Below are 22,361 nucleotides of genomic sequence, written 5' to 3'. Positions count from 1 at the left end.
CCTGATGGTGGTATTCTCTTTAGAAAACGCAGGATGACTGTTTGTGTGAGTTTTGATTAATGGTCAAATCTGAGAGCTCTCACTCTGTGTGTACTTAATATACACTCAAAAAACCATTTCAGCCTATTTTTAAGATTTATACATTTCAGTTACATAACAAATTTCCATCCAATTGAATTGGGTATTTATTAATTTATTCAGTCGTTAATTTTATTAAACTATTACTTGAAAAATAAATTTTGTGTCACAATGTCTTCCAACATGTTTTGTTGGCTTGACGAAGCCAACATACAGTTTTTCTAAAAACTTAGTGTACCGAGAGCATAACTTCTAACACTAACTCCTTGCTTTCAAGCTCCATCCACCAAACTTGGTACAGACCTTCAGACTGTTCTGTAATAGTGTGCTTTGTCTTTACTTTTTTGATTCCCCCCTCCCCAATTTGGAATGCCCAATTCCCAATGTGCTCTAAGTCCTCGTGGTGGCGTAGTGACTCGCCTCAATCCGGGTGGCGTAGTGACAAATCTCAGTTGCCTCCACGTCTGAGACCGTCAGTCCACGCATCTTGTCACATGGCTTGTTGAGCGCGTTACCAAGGAGACATTGTGCATGTGGTGGCTTCACGCTATTATCCGCGGCATCCACGCACAGCTCACCATGTGCCCCACTGAGAGCGAGAACCACACATTATAGCAACCACGAGGAGGTTGCCCCATGTGACTCTACCCTCCCTAGCAACCGGGCCAATTTGGTTGCTTAGGAGACCTGGCTGGAGTCACTCAGCACACCCTGGATTCAAACTCGCGACTCCAGGGGTGGTAGTCAGTGTCAATACTCGCTGAGATACCCAGGCCCCCATGCTTTGTCTTTTCTAACTGATCTGACTTACGGTTTTCACACAGCAGACGATACAAAGTTGGAAAAATCCCATAGACTTACATTAATGGAATGTTCAAATGGGCAAATGGAATGCTCGCTAATTCAAACGTCAACTTTCAAAAATTCAAATGTAAACAAACCCACAAAAGATCTTTAATCATCTCTACATTGCTCTTTCTCTCTCTATCTGATGTTTTATCTGACTATCTAGTTGGCAGGCTATAATGTTTGTATATCCATTAAACTTCAAAATCATACAAATAGTTTCAAATTTCAGGCAAAGCCTTGCCAAGCAAACATCAAAGTTGGTCTTGATAAACTTTACCTATCTACACTCTAAAAAAATGCTAGGTTAAAAATGACCCAATTTGGGTCATTTTGGCAACCCAGCGCAGGGTCCAATAGGGACGAACTCAATGCTGGGTTGTTTTGACCCAAAGGGGTTTGGTTAAAAGTTTGACCCATCATGCTGCTTTTTTTTTTACCCAACTATTAGTTATACATTACTACACTGCTGAGTTAAAATACATTCAAATTGGGTTGAAAATTTAAACAAAAATTCTAGGTCATCAGAATCACTTAAACTCCCAAACACACACACACACACACACACACACACACACACACACACACACAATAAGGGAGGCATACAACAATAACAATCAAAAAGTAGAAATGTATTGTCTTTTTCAATAAAGAAGTTACCAGTCTGTAGAAATTCACACACTGGGGAACACTTCTTGGGGCAATTCATATTTAAGAGGTAGAAGCTTTGAAGTAAATGTCCACTGTGCCCCTCAATGTATTTTGCTGAAGCGCTTCTCTGTGAATGACAACAAAAGCTTGAAAGCACTGATTGTTTTCTCAAAGCATCAGTGTGTATGGAAATCTGATGGCATCTTTTGCATGGTGCAGGTAATCAGCCACTGGTATGAACCTGGGAAAACAGAAATGACTGTGCGTACGCTTCAATAGACAGGTCACATGGTGTTACACTTGCACTGATACCTACTACTCCAGACTCAAGCTTCATAATAACAGCAAAATACCACATTGTTTTTTATTCAGTACAGTTGTATGTAGAGTAGCAATATTCACAGATAGCAGTGGTATTCGGCTGAACTCGGTGGTGAAGCGGCTCAGACTATAAGCACAGGTTAGGGGCTGTTCAATCAGACGAAACACAACAGACTGGAACCGAACATGAGGATCTCGATACACACATTTCCAAGTTGAACATCTTTCCTGACAAAGAATTTAAACAACTCATTGTTTAATCTGAGAAATGCTTATAAAGAGAGCAAGACGCAATGGCCCAAGACCTCCAACAACTGTAAGGGGTTGTTCACTCCAAGCGCTTTTGCAACCATCCATTTGTTTTTCTATGTAAACGCACTCTAGACGAACGTCTTTGTTTCCCTTTGTTTTTTAGATGGTGTGTGTAATTAAAAGAACTTTAAAAGCATATTGAGACGCCTGCTTTCCGTTAAACTGTATTTGTTGCGCTGTGTCTAGCCTTTTTTAGTGCAATAATGTGATCGACCTGAAGTCATTGTATTACAGTGAGGATAAAAAGATTGAATTGAAATCAGATGCGTTTTTGGTTTGTTTATACATTTCTCTTGGCTTTCTCGCGCCACTAGCTTTAAATATGCAACTGGCTAACGAATGTATAAATGTGACCAGCTGGATATAAACTAATGCAAATAAATGGTAATAGATGGGAACAATCGTGACATTTAAACATTTGGGCAAATACTGTGTATTTTTGTCACATTGTTCTATCCGTTTGAGGTTAGCTTTAATGTTAGCATCCTCTCAGCCTTGTCAGCAAACATACTGCTGTTCTCTACTAATGCAGCATCTAGTCAACAAATTAATTACTTTATAATGATATGACGTGTAGTGTAGTGTACTGTATACATACCTTTTCATTGTTGATGTTTTAAATCCGCATCTGAAGTGTTCCACTCCATACAGAGTGTCTAACGTGTCAAAACGAACATCACAAGACATCAGTGAAGTGATAGTTTTTATTTCACTCTCACTGTATAATGACAGCAGACCCTTCCCAGCCGTCCAGCACCGGATGCAACAGGGAAAAACTAACGGTGTGGATTTTTGCAGATAACCGATAGTTCCATAAATCTGTTATCGGTGCAGATTAATCCGCAAAACCGATATATCGGTCGACCTCTAGCTCATATGCTGTTATTGAACACAACAGGAATTCTTTTTAGTGTTCTTAAGTTTTTCATACAATGTTAGGCCATAGTGACCAGTCTGTCAACCCACAAAAACGCTCATAAAAGCACCATAAACAGATTGGGACAAATCAACCCAACTTCTTCACCCAACAGCCCAAATCAAGTGTTTGGGTAGAAAAAAATAACCCACCATTTTTTAGAGTGTAGCTGTACATTAAATGCTTTGGGCGTATTTTGTACTATCATTCCAGAATTCTTCATGGTTGTTCATCAGTCTGCTCTGGGGTTCTTGTGCTATCCACAGAAAAAAAAGACCCCTGCCATAAGCCTGTTTGTGTTCAGAATGTGACGTGTGTGTGTGTTACCAAAGTTATTGTAAATAATCTCAAAAAATATTTGATTTTAATTTATTTAAAATATATACGTTTATTGAGAACTACAAAGCAACCAAATTAGCCAGCCCCTACGCAGTGACAGCTAAGTTTATGCTTAATTTGCAACCGTGTTACCCATTCTGGAGTATTTGAATTGCATAACCTTTAGTTTAACTTAATTTTTTTTTTTTATCCTCTTCTTGGTACATTTCTATGGTCACATTTGTGTAATCCATCTTTCGGTAGTCTTCAATAACCAAACTAGTCAACATAGGAGTCTGGTTTGCAGTATTATGAAAAGAGTTGGTAGATAATAATATTTTCTCTCCAAAGCCTGTTGATGGATTGTGTTTGGTCTGCTGTTACAGTGTTGAGTTTTATTGTGCTTTTCATCCTTGTTTTTGACCATATATGACTAAAACCCTTACTTGCACTCTCAGTATCTTAGGAAGTGACCGACAACCCAATAAACACTCCTTTGAGATAGAAGTCAACAGTTATATTTATTGCCATTTTATATACAAACAATCCTAAAAGGCACTCTTTTGTTTAAATAAGGATATAGTATGATTTTCCATTTGATAGCTAACACAGTTTGAATATAGTTTAGTTTGAATTATATATTAAAATTTAGTAGTTTAAAAAAAGGGGCCACATAAAGGCCATATTTTCCAAGCTGGGACTTTAGAAGTACCTCTTTTAGCAGAAACCATTTGCATATTACCATGTTATTGGGACCAAGACATATTATTAAAAAAAATCAATAGATGCCAGAACTTCAAACCATCAGTTTTAAATGCAGCTGTGTATATAGAAAAAAAAAGAAAAGAAAATAGTATGTTTTTAGCATGATATAGGATGAAAAGGACTGTAGTATTGTTAATTTTTGCCAACAGATGAAGTGTAACTTTCTGCTGTTTAAAATTAAACAAATGAAAATCACAGATTAAATTTCCTAGTTTCCAAGATCAATCTACAGTTATAAATTATAAATCTGAAATACAATTCTCAAGCCAGAGTTTGATTTGTAATTTTGAGACATATTTTTCTCTTACAAAACAAACACACAAAAAAAGTATTACTACGTTTTTGTTTTGTTTTTTGGGTCAAAACCATGACGGTAATACCAAAATCTTTGAAATACCATATTAATACCATAGTATATGAATATGGTATTCATAGAGTCAAGGGCGTAGATTTGACTTGAACATTGGGGAGGTTGCAGTGTAAAGCATTTACATGTTTCCATTGATTATGGTATAAATAATGGTGGGGGGGGTGGGGGTTGTACTTGCTTGTTTTGATTATTGGGGGGGGTTACCTCCCCCGTCCCCCCGAAATCTACGCCCCTGCATAAAGTACTTTTTTGTAAAGATTTGTTCTGTTCGTCCTGTTCATATTTTCATTTTCACAGCTTCAGAGATGTATAGATTAATGGCTAAAATTCTGAAGGACAACATGTCTTTAAAAAGTTAAAGTCGGAAAAGTCGAATTAGAGATACCCATTAAGAACTTTTTCCTTAATACTTGCTCTGTGGTGAATGTTTGTGTTAGTGATGCTGATAGACAGTTTTAATTTCCACAATCGCTCTCAGCTGCTGAACGTTAAAGCCCTTTTCATTAAAAAAGCAGCTGTTGTTTTCACAGAATCATACAATAGGAATAATATCAACAAAAAAAAGTAAATTATAGTTCTGTTCCAACACTTAGTGTGCTTCCTATCTAGACAGCATTTTAAGGCATTGCAGGCAGGCTTTCAATGCGAAGACGAGTTCCAAGTTCCAAAAGAATGTAATGTGTACTTGCGTTGAATTACGTGTTTCATTCTGACTGTTCGAAACGCAACAGTGCATGAAATCAATCTTGTGTAGCTAGAAGCATCTGTGTTCACATACTTGTGTAGAGTATGTTTGGGTCTAAGAAGGTAGATGCCTATGTAGACAGTAGGCAGCAATGCAGCTCACTAAGTTTTGGACTTAAGCTAATATCTTGCTTTGTTTCTGTTGCAGTTCCGACAATATATAATGCATGATTAGGTGATTAACTTTTTAAACATTCAATAAGTTGTATGCAAAGGTGAAATACAAACAAATAAACAATAAAAGGCCAGAACTATGGGAAAAACAGAGATAAACGTTTCCTTCAATGGCTTTAGGTTGTTTTGTTTTTTTGCTAGCTTGTTTTGGCATTCAGTGGTTGAACTCTGACCCGTGGCAGTCTATGGTGAAAGTCTGGCTTGATGTTCAGTGGTCCACTGAACCATTCACTCCTGTCATCTTGGTGTCTGACCTGTGGAGGTATGGTCTCCGAGTGCTGGTTGTCATGCCAACAGGCCTAGCCGCTTGACTTTGGCCGATAGGAAAGAGTGAATGATGAAGACGATGGTCTTCGGGCAAGAGTGAAGATCAAGTTGCTGAAAAACAAGAAGAAAACAGAATGAGTCCATGGGGCCTGTGTAGCTCAGTGAGTATTGACGCTGACTACCAACCCTGGAGTCGCGAGTTCAAATCCAGGGTGTGCTGAGTGACTCCAGCCAGGTCTCCTAAGCAACCAAATTGTCCAGGTTGCTAGGGAGGGTAGAGTCACATGGGGTAACCACTTTGTGGTCGCGATTACGGGTTCTTGCTCTCAATGGGGCGTGTGGTAAGTTGTGCGTGGTAAGTAGCATGAGCCTCCACATGCTGTGAGTCTCTGCGGTGTCATGCACAATGAGTCACATGATAAGATGCGCGTCAATACTCGCTGAGCTACCCAGGTCCCACTATTATGTCCTTTTTGTCAAATAATAGCATATTCTGTTATATTCCTAACAAAAAGCACAATATTTTACCCTTTTTTTTTCAGACATGGTCTGTGAAAATCACGTTTTTGACATGTGTCAGTAAAACCATGGTATTTTTTGAAGTATCATGGAGTACTTTGACAGTATCATGAAATATGAATATAATCATTCAGTACCATGGTATTAGCCTGGTAACGACACAGTGTCTTTTTTGTTGTTATAGGGCTCTAATCTTTTTCTTGTCTCATCACTCTTTTCACTTCTCTCATCTCTGCACCCTCACTTTATCATTTTATCTCTGCTTCTTCTATTCTGACCTCGTCACCATGGTTTTGAATGGGTAGCCTACATGCCCAAAAATGGTAATACCATGGTATTTTTCCGAAAGTGATTAGTCTATTAGTTTAAACAAAACAAAACTGGCTTTGGCTGAATCAGAGAGCTCCTTCAGTTAATGGCAGTATCCTATAAAACACGTATTAAATTTCTATCACTGAAAATGACGCAACCGTTCCCATTATAATGAATAAATCTGTCGACACTGCAGGTGTGTGCCATGTGATGTCGGAAATGCGGTAGCAAACGAGCATTAATCTGTTGATGAACTTAAAACACAATACATGGAGTGGACATTTTATCTGACCTGTGTTGGTTTGCATTTATATTCCTGCGTCGTTCTGTGAGTACACAGCCAAAATGTATTAAATTACTGTAGAATCAAAAATGAGTTCAAAGTATGTAAACATGTTGAAATTTAGTTACATAATAATTATTATTCATGTTGCCTGCATTGCAGACAGAAAAGAAATGAGGAAATTACGTTACACTTGCTCTTGAGTCGCTTAAATAATATTACATAAACACGTTTTGGCATACTTTCGTAGAATCCACCCCTGCTCGTGCCCCTGCTGCCCCCCGTCCTGTGCATGTCAGATGTTTCTCACAAATAAATACCCCAGAAATCTTAGACCAGAACAATTTTTATCTTAAGGTGTGAACAAATGTGAAGTGTAATGTGAGGAAGTTTGAAGAAGAAGAAGGATAAAAAGTTCTCTCACAATCTCTGCTTCTGGGCCTCCAAAGTCGAGGAACATCATACGGACGCCGTCATCTGAAGACATGCGCAGATGCTCAAACGGTTGCTGGAGGAGAATGTTTTTTCTCACGCCGGCCTCTTCAGTGAAGAGTGAGAAGCCTTTGTCTATGTGCACGCTCAACATACATGGCTTCCCATTCCAGCTGCATGCTACAAAACATAGAAAAGGAGAGAAAGAATGGCACTTTTTTAATTTATTTCTGAAAACGACCCATTTGGGCATTCCTGATTAACTCTAGTGTTTGCATTGGTGTTAAATGCCTGTATAAATGTGCAAAGGAACTGATAATGTCTCTGGTTTGATTAGGCCACATATAGTAAAACTGACCAAAGTATTAACCCTTGTGCGTCAATTTAAAGAAGTTACTCAGAGGTCATTAGAGGACAAAAATATCCGTGTCCAAAAAATGCCATAATAATATTATATATTAATATTATTTTCCACTTTCAATGAGTTAATTTTTAACCAACATCAGTCCTGATCATAACTACCAAATATTCATTCATTTTCAGGATTTTAACCCTTTAAATGCCAGTTTGTTTACATAATGCCACTGTTGTTTTTTACACACAAATGTACATACAAATTTCTCAATACACACATACAAAACACACTCTGACATCCATACCAACACACACACACAATTTTAGCTGCATCATTTATTCAACTGGCCTGCAGTGCTCTATGATACAGCAAACAGAAAACAGGACAAAAGCTTGTATTTGCTCCATAGGCTAAACATGAGAAAAATGGCGCCATCTGCTGGAAAATATATATAAAAAAAATTTTTTTGAAGCCAGGGCTCCAGAATGAAAGCATAATATCATAGAATTCATGATTTTATTGGATCAAATAATTCATGGGATCAAATATTGCAGTTTTTTTTTCTCCCCAATTTGGAATGCCCAATTCCCAATGTGCTCTAGGTCCTCGTGGCGGCGTAGTGACTCGCCTCAATCTGGGTGGCGGAGGACGAATCTCAGTTGCCTCCGCGTCTGAGACCATCAATCCACGCATCTTATCACGTGACTTGTTGAGCGCGTTACCGCAGAGACATTGCGTGTGTGGAGGCTTCACGCTATTCTCCACGGCATCCACACACAACTCATTGCATGCCCCACTGAGAGAGAGAACCACATTATAGTGACCACAAGGAGGTTACCCCATGTTACTCTTCCCTCACTAGCAACCAGGCCAATTTGGTTGCTTAGGAGATCTGGCTGGAGTCACTCAGCACGCCCTGGATTCAAACTCGCGACTCCAGGTGTGATAGTCAGCGTCAGAACTCACTGAGCTACCCAGACCCCAAATATTGCAGGTTTCAATGGGGACATTTTTGTCCTGAAGGTCCTGAGTGTAACTATTTTGTGTACACAGTGTATTATAGATGTATTATAGGAACTGAGGTTGAAATATCAAAATTCCCCAAAAATACACACCTTTTGCACAATGTCTGCCGTTGGCATTAACACAGCCAAAATGATCGAAAAAACAAAAATTAAAAAGACAAAAATGTCCCGAAGGTCGCACGAGGGTTAAAAAAGTTAACAGTCATTCCCGTGGATGACTGAGTGAACCACACATACTCGCTTATCGATTGCTTTAATCAACAATTGCTTATAGACATTATAGATTAGATATTTTTAAATTGGCAATTAGATTTGACACATCTAATCGAACAGAACATGATTTTAGTAGTCTAAGTGTAACTGAGAAGTTTTAGTTTATTGACTAAATTGGACAGAAGCAGAGATGTCCCTGCTATCCGTCATGTACATGGGCAAGAAACGATTTAGGCATGGGCGACATGTGCAGTTGCCCAGGGCGGCATCTTGCGGAGGCGGCATGAGGCACCCACAAAGACCCGTCCCCCCCCACCCCCCGGTCAACAACTTTGGGGGCGTGTTGAAGCGGGTTTCGCACAGGGTGCCATACAAGCTAGAACTGCCACTGCATCACATCAAAGGACCTGTGAACTTTCCTAAAACTTGGAATGGAGGAATTAAATCGTACATATTAGTTTATATTGATGTAACATTGCAGCATGGTTGAAGAAATGTTCTGAAGAATTTTGAGGTTATGAGAACTTTTTCCGAACCGCCATGCACAACCTAAACTAAATGTTCTATTTCTGTTAACTACGGTGGCCGTGAAGTGAAAAACAAAACAGAACAAATCAGAAAACACAACAGCAATTCAGTGGAAATGGAAAGGGTAGGTTCCATAGCTTCTCACCTGATTGGCTGTGTGAATGAGATCTAGTCCTTTCTTCAGGATTGGTTCACTAATTATATCAAAATCCATGCCAAAAGGCCACTAACTGAAATACTAAATCATTTGGACTGTTTTCTCTCCAGTAACAGGAAACTTTATAACACAGAGAGTAAAAACAGAGAACGGGAAAAGTTAGTTTTAGGTACGATGTTCATCTATGGTCTCATGGTTCATCTAGTGCGTATGGGGCTTAAAGTCCTCAAACTGCGCTAAAATGTCGGTGGCATCCAAGCGTTCATTCAACTTGCATGTTCTAACTTAAAAAACACTGTTTTTTAAACAAAATTATAGAGGTTCCAGTTGCTGCCAATGGATAGATTTTCCAAGTATACCCAATTATATGGATACAGTGTTCCATTATTTTAGAAAAAACCCCACTAAAATCCATCAAGAGGTTGTTACAGGCTGTTTGTTATGTTAGAATATGCAAGTCAATTAAATGAACATTTGGACATGGGCGTTTTAGCGCAGTTTGTGGACTTTTTAGACGGTCCCTTACCATAGATGAACATCTTTTCCCGCTTGCTGTTTTTGCTCTCTCTGTTATAAAGTGTCCCATTACTATTTTACTGAGTGACAAACACTCACAATTTTCAGTAATTGAGCATTTGGAATGACTTTTGAAATAATCGCGCAAGTGGGCAGAGAACCAGTCCTGAAGAAAGGACTAGATATTCTCCACACAGCCAATCAGGTGAGAAGATAGTGTACCTACCCTTTCCGTTTCGACTGAACTGCTGTTGTGTTTTCTGATTTGCTCTTTTATTTTCTGATTTGACATTGTGTTTTCTGATTTGTTGTTGCATTTCTGAATTGTTATTTTGTTTTTGTATTTGCCGTTGTGTTTTTAAATTAGTTTTTTGTTTTGCACTTCACAGCCACCGTAGTTAAACACATTCCTGGCTAATTAAAAAGAACCTCAAAGCTCTGCTAACATTCCGGGTAACCCCAAATTGTTCAGCCTGATCTCACATAAAATTCAGCAAGTGTGTGCCGATTTTTCTTTAGCCAAAATCGGTATACGTTGACCGAATTTGAAAACACTGCCTCCAGAGGCTAAAGCGGTAAGTGTTTCAGAGCATATAAACATTTAATCTACCCCCCAACCAAAACCCAAATCTAACCATAACCATTAGCAGAGACAAAATGCAATATTAGGGATAAAAATGCAATCTCATCACGCTCGTGATTGTTTATACAAATGCAATTACTTCCTTGTTTGAATGGGGATTGAACTATGGTCTCCAATGCAACTGACGCGCTAACAGTCGTGCCACGAGGGAAAGTAATTGTTGTTGAGCCGTTCCAAATATGTCCGATGGGAGATAGGGCATGTCAGTGAGTCGGCATACTGTTGTCGATCCTAGGGTACTGGAACTTCAGAAACAGCATGCCGACTTCCCATGTGATCATGCTGAATTGTTTGCTATTGTCACTGTGCTCTGACATTATCTGTTGTTTATTGTGTATAACATTATCTCTTGATATTTACTGGTTTATTCTATTTCTGCTCAGGGAAATATTTACATTTACATATTTGGCTGACGCTTTTATACAAAGTGACTTACAGTACACATTTTACAGGGACAATCCCCCTGGAGCAACCTGGAGTTAAGTGCCTTCCTCAAGGACATAATGGTGGTGGTGGCTGTGGGGATCAAACCTGCAACCTTCTGCTTACCAGTTATGTGCTTTAGTCCACTACACCACCACCACTCCAAATAACATGTGTACCTGTAGTGACCTCCTGTATAAGCTCTGCGGCGCTGTGGCAGCCCTCCACAAGTAAGTGTGTCCAGGTAGACAGGTCTTTAGCCGTGTCCACTCTGAACAGATGAGTCTCCACTCCCTGTTTAGTGCCCAAACGCAGGCCAAACGTCAACTCTGAATCGTGCAGCGATGAACTCTTACCAGGTCCGGAGTGAACCAACCTGATGGAATAGAGGAGAGAGAAACATGCACACGCTTACTATTAAACTAATTTAAAATCTACTTTATAAGACAACTCAAATCTGGTTCTGAAATCTGTTTGGATGAGCCATGTTTGAAGCCAGTGAAATATAAAGACAGAAACTACAAAAGGCAGTGCATTTACAATGATTTTATGGCAGCGGTTCTCACCTGGTGGGTTGCAATCCAAAAATGGTTTGTTGGGCTGCATTTCTAAAAAGCATCATAAGCCTAAGTAGATTGTAGAAACCATTGGCAACAACAGTCTCTACAATCATCTTGCTTGTGATGCTTTTGGGAAATGCAGCCCAGGTCTGTTCTGATAGGGTTGTAGACAGCAGGATGAACAATGCATATACTACTCCTATAATTCTTCTTATATAGCTGACATATTTTTACATTTACATTTAGCAGATGCTTTTATCCAAAGCAACTTACAGTGCCCTTATTACAGGGACAATCCCCCTGGAGCAACCTGGAGTTAAGTGCCTTGCTCAAGGACACAATGGTGATGGCTGTGGGGATTGAACCAGCAACCTTCTGATTACCAGATATGTGCTTTAGTCCACTACGCCACCACCACTCATCCCTCTGATATATGAACACCTGTAACTGCACATTAATTCTCTATAATCATGTGGCAAATTGATTGGTAACCCTAAACAGCCTACATTTTGGCTAATGAATCCCTTTGGTGACATCCTCATGTGGAAAAATGAAAAATGGTGTGCTTGTGTACCTAGTGGTAATTAATGGATATCTCTTATCTGGATTGTTGAGTGTGTCTTTGCTGTCTGGTAGAGAGCTGTACAGCAGCAGATCCCTGTCCGTCAATACTGCCAGTATCGGCCGCTCTGATCCCTGACAACACACACACACATTCATAAACATCTTGAGCATGAAATAGTGGTCAAAACTATTTAAACAATTTTACTATTATTTCTGAGTTAAACAGGATATTAACATGCAAATAAGACAAGTGTTCTAAGCAAGTAAATGGGGTCAATTTTGATGTTTTTTCCTCTTTCTCTGTAGTTCACTGTATTTTCGTCACCTGTTCGATGATCCAGCCGATGTGTTTGATGTCGTTGTTGGGCTTCATGGCTTTTAGCTCGGCTATTGCGCTGGGCAGTAACGCTGTACTTGCGATCTGTATGGCATTATACCAGGCCTGAGCCATGGCGTGATCTTTAGCCCGCAAAAACACAGACTTCTTTCTGTCTGACGATACAACCTCAAAATACCTAGAGAGAAAGCGAGAGAGAGAATTTGTATTTTAATTTGATTAGACTTTACAATGCAGGGACATTCTTAACCCTTGTGTGACCTTTTTGTATTTTTCATTTTGTTTTTTCGATCATTTTGGCTTTGTTAATGCCAACGGCATAAATTTTGCCAAAGGTGTGTATTTTTGGGGGAATTTTGATATTTCAACCTCAGTTCCTATAATACATCTGTAATACATTGTGTACACAAAATAGTTACACTCAGGACCTTCAGGACAAAAATGTCCCCATTGAAACCCATTAAAACTGCAATATTTGATCCCAGTGCCATTAAAGCATAAAATCATGAATTCCATGATATTATACTTTCATTCCGGAGCCCTGGCTTCAAAATTGACATTTTTAATATTTTCCACCAGATGGCGCCATTTTTCTCATGTTTAGCCTATGGAGCAAATACATGCTTTTCCCCTATTTTCTGTCTGCTGTATTATAGAGCACTGCAGGACAACTGAATAAATGATGCAGCTAAAATTGTGTGTGTGTGTTGGTATGGATGTCAGAGTGTTTTTTATGTGTGTATTGAGAAATGTGTGTGTGTGTGCGTGTAAAAATCAACAGTGGCATTATGTAAACAAACTGGCATTTAAAGGGTTAAAATCCTGTAAATGAATGGATATTTGGTAGTTATGATCAGGACTGTTGTTGGTTAAAAAATCTAAGTCAGTGAAAGTGGAAAATAATATTAATATATAATATTTCTGTGGCAGTTTTTTGACGTGGACATTTTTGTCCTCTAAGGTCCTCTGAGTAACTTGTTTAAATTGACGCACAAGGGTTAACATGTTAAAGTAAATAACAGTTCACATGTATTCAAATTTTTTGGTGTGTATGTGAATGATCATGCACCAATAGACCTTATTCATGCTAGCGCCATCTTTGATTTTGAATGGGAATGAGAACGAGGCTGTGAGGGATAGACTTACAGTCTTTTCAATGGCACGAATGGTATAAAGCTGTTTAAAGCTTCTAGATCACATCTGATTTTCCACAACTCATGTTGTCTGGAATTCTTTGTTTACTGAATGTTCTTGGACAGATAATTGATCAATGTTTTGTCCACACATCACATGGGTTTGAAACATCACTTCCGTCAGCTGTTAAATGGCGAATGCTTCCATGTTGTAAAAAAAAAACGTCAAGTGTTCCACTTGGGACAATACTACGCTTGAATAGTGTGCTGACTATATCGTGTTCAAATTATTAAGTTAATTGATATTAACTTCTAGTTTCACACTAGCAATCATGCTGTTGTTCTGAATATTATCACAATCTGTGGCCTAGTGCAGTACTGTTTAAATATACAGTAAGTGCAATCCCTATAGGCATGTATTGTATGTGAGTGTATGCGTGTACCTGTCCTCTGTATCAGGGGGACACTGCTTGCATGTAACATGACACATTCGGAGCAGAAGGGTCCTGGTCTCTTTAAGAGCAGGGTCTGCCTGCTTCTGTGGGGTCGTTGGGGGGGAATCAAGCACCGGGGGTCCTGCTGTTGACCCGCCCTTAAAAAACGCTGACATCTCCTTAATGTACTTTACTATGGAGAGACAAAGAGAGACAATTCTTATTGTTATTTGTAAAGTTTTTCTGTCATGGTGAAACACAGATCACTGCAATAGAGTTCTTCACTGGCTGTGTTTGAAATGGAATACTAACGTTCTGCTTACTGCATACTGACTACTGTTTTTTATCTTTGTTTTTTTTTTTTTTTGTGTTATTGCATTAAAAACAGTAGGTAAAATGCCATCAAAATGGCACATTGATGTCACATGAACTCATTACATTGCATTCCAGTTCATCTCGCAAATAACAAGTTAATTTGGATTTTTAATAGTGTCATTTAAAAGTGTCTTAGCTTTTGGCCACCTAATCAAGAAAAGGATTTTAAAAACTGAAGCTGATATTACTTCCAGTTCATTCATTGTGAGCATTACATAATAGGATACAGTATTCTGTGCATGCAGTGTGCGCTATTGTATACTGCACATTTAGGCAAATGTAGTAGTTCATCTACATACAGAAAATGTGCATACTACATACTGCATACTGCAGAAATACCCAAAAAGACATGACATCCATGTTAATTAATGATTTGTAGTTATGAGCTATAAAAGGAAACAAAAGTGCATCCCACTAAAACTACCAATAAATGAGCTTTAATGATAGAGCATGAAAACTTTTTGCACAAACAAAAATAAAAACATTTCCTATAGGAAAGTACTGCTCAATGTGTTTCTATAATGTCTCTCAATTCAAATTAGAGGTAGACCGATATATCGGTTTTACCGATTAAACAGCGCAAAAACCTATGCCGATAGTTGCCAGCAGTTTTAATCTAGTGAATGCACTTAAATACTTAAATATAGAAGATTGTAACGGAGTCAAGTCTCCATCATTTCAAAATAAGTAAGTGTATTCCAGGCTTGTTTATAGTTAAAAGTCCCGCGTTACGCACCAAATCTTCATTTTTCTGGTTATCATTGGGACTTTGGTTGCACAATAAACTGCTGGGCTTTTATTCATTTTTGACTCTTGTAGCCTCAATGTCTGTGCCCGTCTGGGGCGCAGCTACACATTTCCGTGCGGGTATGCAAAACATGTATCTGTCAAGCGAGGGGGTGGGGGGGGGAGGGGGGGGTTGATGTTGGAGGGGTCGAGGAGGCAGATTGCACCACCTTTATTGAGCCACTGGTGCCCTCTTTTACATGGCGCCCCTATGCATTGCATACCTTGCATATATGGTTTTTGCGCCTCTGGTGCCCGTCATAGTAAGGAAAGACTTAGAAAAGTTTGTCTATAAATTCTATAAATCAGTTTGAAAAACTATCGGCCGATTAATCGGTTATCGGCCTTTTCTACCACCTTAGTTATCGGTATCGGCAAAATCCACTATCGGTCGACCTCTAATTAAAATAAGTCAATAAAAACTACATGCATAACTAGATTTTTATATTCTCCAAGTCTGATTGCTTAGTAAAACTGCAAACCTCTTCTCAACAAGCCACACTGAGGTATTTTTTATATCTGAAGCACAAATGATGCAGGGCTGCGTTTCCCGATAACAATCGATCTTTGCTATTAAGAGCGTTCTCGACATGCAAAGTTATGAACTTTCTTTCCTTTTTCACGTGCATTTCCCAAAATCGCACTTTGCAACGACACACTTTAAGTGCTTCTTAAGATTCGCTGTCCCTGTGTGAGAGCTGAAATGTAACCGTATAGTGACGCTCATCATTGTAACTTTATTAAAGCGTGTAAATTTATAAATAGCCTACATAATTTACATCGCTTGGAAATGTTATTCTCTTAAATTCTCTTAAAAACTAGATAACTACATAATTAAATGAGGTGTACCATGTTGCAAGAAGGCCTATTGCAAGTGCCAAATAGGACGATGAAAGTACTTACATGGGGTACAATTTTACATTCACTGATCAAACGGAGATCTGCGAGCAAAATGATACCGGTGACGTCAATGCAGCACAACAAGGGTGCGATGCAAGCAGCAGCGTCCTTGGGTGTCAGAGAGGAAATTGAGGATGTTGTAAAGAGAGGAAGGTGGGAAGATGAGCCAAGATAGACAGTTTTCCCCTTAAATATACTGTAACATCTCCATTCTCTCTGTATTTAATTTGTAATGCAAACATGCCACCACTTTGTACCAACTACGTGGTCCTCCTGCACATAAATCCGTGTAAGTAATTCTTGGATTTATGCAAACAAAATTGTAGCATACTTGTAACTCTACAACCATTTTCAAGTATTACTTATGTAAAAACTAAGGTGAATCGTAAGATGGATTCTATGATCTACTACGGCTTATGATTTGGGAAACAGCCCAGGACGAGTTAAACACCGGAAATTAGGGTTGTTGGTAGAGATAGTCCGATAATCGGTTTGACCGAAATTTTTAACTGATATTTACACTGTTCTTTGATATCGGGTTTACCAATAAAGTTGGACACAAAAGACTTTACATTTTAAATCGTAGTTAGGCTAAGTGAGGGTCTTTGTATATTGCAACTAAAACTAGTCAAATTAATTATTTGTAGACATTGCATAATATTAGTTTTGCAAATCAGAGAGAAATTATTAAGTTTTTATGTGCCTAAAATCAGAAATAAAGCAAGAATTAAAAATCCTTCATGCATATCGGTTATCGGACGCCTAAACACAATGAATCAGTACTGTATCATCCATTAAAAAACACTATCTGTCGATCTCTAGTTATTGGTTTGCTCAAGTCACTAACCCCATGTATGAGCAATAGAAATAGTGATGCTTGCTTTGGCAAACACAACTAATAATTACGAAGGAATTAGAAGAATGTTTTTTAAATAGTAAAAAAGTATAGCTTATCACACTGCAGGACATGTCATGTCAACTGTCCAGAATATAACATGTTCTACTACATATACATGCCAGACACCAGTGTTGGGTAACGTTACTTTTAAAAATTTACTTAATAAATTAAAAAGTTCTTTTGTTTTTGGACAGTAAAACGTTACGTTACTTATGCATTACTTATGCGTTACTTTTGCGTTATTTTATTCTCACAGCCACTTTCTCTTCTACTATGCATTCCATACAAATAAGTCATGCATTGCATACAAGAGACATTACAGGTCATGCAAGCTACTGTACAACACTCATGTCAAAACAACACAGTAAACAGACGTAGGTCTTCACTGCATATTTATAATAAAGACTCCATAACATGAATATGCATGAGTTGTTTTTCTACCAACATGGCAGCCAATATGAATAATGAAGTATAACCACAGTCTTACCTAAAGCAGCAAAGATCAACACTTGAACCTGCATCATATATGCCATCATGTGCGGTGCCCATCGATAATGCCAGAGTCAACTTTAGATTTTTAATCAGGATAGAATTCAATAAGTGAGGATAAAATTCAGTGGGGAATGCCAGTCTAACATGTTCAAGGAATAAGTCTGATGAATAAATGAATATTCTTCACTTAAGTCATCTCAGTGCACGCTTGTTTTGAGTTGATCCACGGTGCGCACAGACGCCACAACTTCAAAGGCACATGTTGATACAACTTGAATGGAATAATTTTTAATGCTTCCAAAATGTCATAAAAATGGTTTGTTTCATGAATCAAACTACTTGTTTATTATAAAACAAAAAGGTAGAATATTTTTAGAAACTAAGACATTTTCTCTGCGCACACAATCGATGTAGGACGTTGCTTGGAGCCACTGATCCAGAGTCTTTTCTCATCACTTTCTCCCACTTACACGGAGCAGTTCGGCTGCATAAGTCAGTGAACTGAGCGAGTATTTCACGCTGTGTATCATGTCATGGCCAGTGGAAGACTAGTCTTATAATCCCTCTGCCTAAACACGTTTACTGATTTTTGAATGCGGTGTGTATTAAGACATGAATCAATCGCGTTCACTCAACCGAATGTTGACCTCGTATTACGCTAAAACACGAAATGTACATTTAAACCCCTTCAGCATGAACACACATTGTAGCCACTCTCGTGCTCTCTCACTCATCATGGTTATACATAGAAGACGCCACTATGGGGGGAGATAGAGTTTCACGTAGAAGCTGAATTGTTAAACACACCCCTGACTTTCTCTCTGTCTGTCTCTTTTAGAGCGAGTGAGAGAGCGTGAGAGGGGGTTCCTCGGCCCAGAATAGAGCTCAGCTCAATGGTCAGCCCATTCCTAGACATACTTCACCTAGTCAGCACATACATCAGCTTACAGCCACACCAGTCTTTCTCTCTTGGTCTATAAATGCATTATAGTACAGTGAATGGATGCAAAAGCATTTGAGAGTGTCTTCTCTCTCTCTCTCACACACACACACACACACATAACAAACACACACAGTCTGTTTTCACACATGTTGTGTCTAAATTCCTCAATCTTTCACCTGCTGGCCACACACAAAAACACAATCAGCAGATCTGTTTTTACAACTAAAGTATTTACAGTTTTTTTCAATTGCATACACACATTTTAAAGAATCACTGACCCATTTCCTCAAACTACATACACAAAACCCATTATAAAATACCACATTTCCAAAATCTTACACACGCAAGGAAAAACGTAACCTCAGTTCCCTGAGATGCCTCCTTATGCTCTTTGTTGTTCCATGTTTTTGATGTTTCAATGAGCAGTTGTTTGACTTTTATATATTTGAGGCAATAAAGTATTACATTTTGGTTGATTGTGTTTGCACGGATGAGGTGTGTTTGCTGCATTATCTCATTGAGTTTTGTTTGTTTGTCTCCCTTGGTTTTAGATTTGGAGCAGGTGTATTCACATATGACAATTGTGCTGGACTGCTGAGAGTTGTGTTTTGTGAACAGAATGCATGAGAACCGCAAATTGTGTGGAAGCAGGTAAAAAGTGTTAACCGCTTTGCTGAATGGGTATATGTTTCTGGCACATTAGCAAGAGAAATTGATTAATTGGTGAATTGTTTCAGTCACAGTGTGTATCCAATTGGGAAAAAACTACTGTAATTTGTTCGATATTAAAATGCTTTCTTTTATCACAGTTTAATGTTCACAGTTGTAGAGAAGTCATTCGTAGGTTGACTTCCTGAAAAATTAATTGGTCACTGGTGGAACATCTACTTAGTATAATGAAATAAAAAAAATAAAAAAACAATAAAAAAAACCTTTCAATTAATATGTTGGATGCCAAAAATTATTTAGTCAGAATACACGACTACTTTTAACCCTTGTCAATAAAAAAAGTTACTCAGAGGTCCTTCGAGGACAAAAATGTCCACGTCAAAAAAATGCCATAATAATATTATATATTAATATTATTTTCCACTTTCAATTAGTTAATTTTTTTAACCAACATCAGTCCTGATTATAACTGCCAAATATTCATTCATTTTCAGGATTTTAACCCTATAAATGCCAGTTTGTTTATATAATGCCACTGTTGTTTTTTACACACACACACACACACACACACACATTTCTCAATACACACATACAAAACACACTCTGACATCCATATCAACACACACACACAATTTTAGCTGCATCATTTATTCAGTTGGCCTGCAGTACTCTATAATACAGCAAACAGAGAATAGGGGAAAAGCATGTATTTGCTCCATAGGCTAAACATGAGAAAAATGGCGCCATCTGGTGGAAAATATAAAAAATGTAAATTTTGAAGCCAGGGCTCTGGAATGAAAGTATAATATCATAGAATTCATGATTTTATGCTTTAATGGCACTGGGATCAAATATTGCAGTTTTAATGGGTTTCAATGGGGACATTTTTGTCCTGAAGGTCCTGAGTGTAACTATTTTGTGTACACAGTGTATTATAGGAACTGAGGTTGAAATATAAAACTTCCCCCAAAAATACACTCGTTTGGCAATATTTATGCCGTTGGCATTAACACAGCCAAAATGATCGAAAAAACAAAAATGAAAAAGACAAAAATGTCCCGAAGGTCGCACAAGGGTTAAATATCAGTAAGTGAAGAAGAATGGTGTAGTTACGTTTATATGTTAGGTTTATATGTATTTTTACGTTTATTTTAATTATTTATTTTACCTGTACTTCTTGTCTTTATGACTCAGTGATTGTATTTATACATTGTTGGATTTGTGCAATTTTGTACATCTTATTGAACATTTATACGGAACCTTCTGTTTTTCAATGAAAATGTGTGAACATTTCAGACGACCCCTTACGCACCGTATGAAAAATGTCCAACTTATATCAATGTTAAATTAACGACCTGGAACGATTTCACTGTGACGCCATCTGAACAGGGACAAATCACGTCCCGTATTGATTTGATACGTGATGCATCATTGCATATTTAAATACAGGATGAGCCCGTATTTTACGGGACGGATTGCAACCCTACCTGGAGGTCTAACACATTCTCATGAACAAAGTATGGATGCAGAAAATCGTGAGTTTTTTGGGAGAAATTGTAAATCGGGAGTAAAGTAGGAGGAGGGGTGGAAAAACAGGAGAAACTCGGTAAAAGCGGAAGTGTTGGCAGATATGGAATCCCATGTGTTCCAACAGCACGTCACACAGTTCTGGGAGCACTATGTGTGTGCGTTTCTCCAACCTTATGATTTTACGGTGCGGAACAATAAGATCTCTTTTCAAAAGTGCCAATAAACCTGAGGCTTTGTTTTTATAGGACACTGTTATTTCAGGATGACCAGAGCAACATTTCAGATGCAACGGTTGGTCCACTGGTTAGTCCATTTATGAACAAATTATTCAGTCTCATAACATTTATTATACATATCTTGTACTCCTAATAATATGAATAGGAGTATATTCAGTAAATGTGTTTCCATCATAGTTTATGCGCATTTATTCTTATTGAATCTAAAATGTAGCCATCTCGAGTGAGCTAGTTTTTTATGCGCATTTTGGAAAGATTATTTGCATAGTGGTTCCTGTAGCTCAAGTGGTAGAGCAAGGTGCTAGCAACAGCAAGATCATGGGTTTGATTCCCAGGGAACACACAAACTAATATAATATGTATACCTTGAGTGCACTGTAAGTCGCTTTGGATAAAAGCATCTGCCAAATGCATAAATGTACTGTAAATGTACAGTAATCTTGGTGTTACTATCTGACAGTTTCTATGTGATATTCCAAAATGTGCACAAAAATATGTGGATGAAAACCAAGCTATTGAAGTGTCAACTTTACCTTAGATGTTTTTTCTAAATTTCCTTTGCAGAGATAAAAATAGACACAAATGAGACAATTGTTGAAATGCATTACACAGGTATATAGCTATAACATATAGCTTGTCCAAAGCCTGACCCAACTCCACAGTGAAATAAGCACATCTCTGCTTTAGGCCGAAACACAAACACAGTAAAGGAGAAAGACAAACAAAGTAAAAGGGGCCTCTTTAATGTATAAATCTGTCAGCAGTCTCTGCTGTCAACACTATATAAATGGGAAAATTCCTGCCCCTTTGAATAGAAAGCAAGCATCCTTAAAGATCTTTGATAAACAGCGTGTTTGTGTCGAAGAATGTAGCAAGATACAAATTCTTCTCGTTGGTGACTTTGACCCATCTACCCGGCGGTTTCCATGTGCTGGGGCCCGAGTCGGGTGACATGGAAGTATGTACTTGTTCTTGCAGCCTCACTGGGCAAACACAAGTCCCTGTAGCCGCGTCAAAAACAACAATTCCCTAGAGCAGAGCTCCCTGCCCTCTGGTTACCGTGGGAGCATCCGGAATCTGCCTGATTGGCTACTCAGTGACTCCGAAAGCATGCTGTGCCCGGAATGTCGCTCGGCGCCTACACAAATATGTTCCTGAAAAAACACACATACACCCACAACAACCAGCCCAAACTAATGTGAACTGAGCCCCAAAAAAGTCACTGTTGTCGAATGTCTAAATGTCATTGCATTAGATCAAAATATCAAAGTGGCATTTAATTGAAAGACAGTTAGCACAAACGCATTTTTCAAGCCTAACATTTCACAAAATGAAG

At 38.4% G+C, this 22,361-nt stretch overlaps 1 protein-coding gene across 1 annotated transcript in view; it reads right to left on the bottom strand.

The window, feature by feature from the left end:
- Positions 1-3,944: 3,944 nt before the first annotated feature.
- The window catches only part of LOC127449574 (alpha-1-syntrophin-like), a 41,691-nt gene continuing 23,274 nt past the window's right edge, over positions 3,945-22,361 (bottom strand). The window contains exons 3-8 of the mRNA XM_051713100.1: positions 14,206-14,389; positions 12,618-12,807; positions 12,303-12,424; positions 11,348-11,544; positions 7,301-7,488; positions 3,945-5,873 (exon numbers count right to left, since the gene is read on the bottom strand). Of these exons, the coding sequence (XP_051569060.1) occupies positions 5,781-5,873; positions 7,301-7,488; positions 11,348-11,544; positions 12,303-12,424; positions 12,618-12,807; positions 14,206-14,389 (974 nt within the window). The 3' untranslated portion in view covers positions 3,945-5,780. The remainder of the gene's footprint in view (positions 5,874-7,300; positions 7,489-11,347; positions 11,545-12,302; positions 12,425-12,617; positions 12,808-14,205; positions 14,390-22,361) is intronic.

Source organism: Myxocyprinus asiaticus, chromosome 12, assembly GCF_019703515.2.
Source record: "Myxocyprinus asiaticus isolate MX2 ecotype Aquarium Trade chromosome 12, UBuf_Myxa_2, whole genome shotgun sequence".
Classification (NCBI taxonomy): Eukaryota; Metazoa; Chordata; class Actinopteri; order Cypriniformes; family Catostomidae; genus Myxocyprinus; species Myxocyprinus asiaticus.
This window is presented reverse-complemented; position numbering and strand designations above follow the sequence as displayed.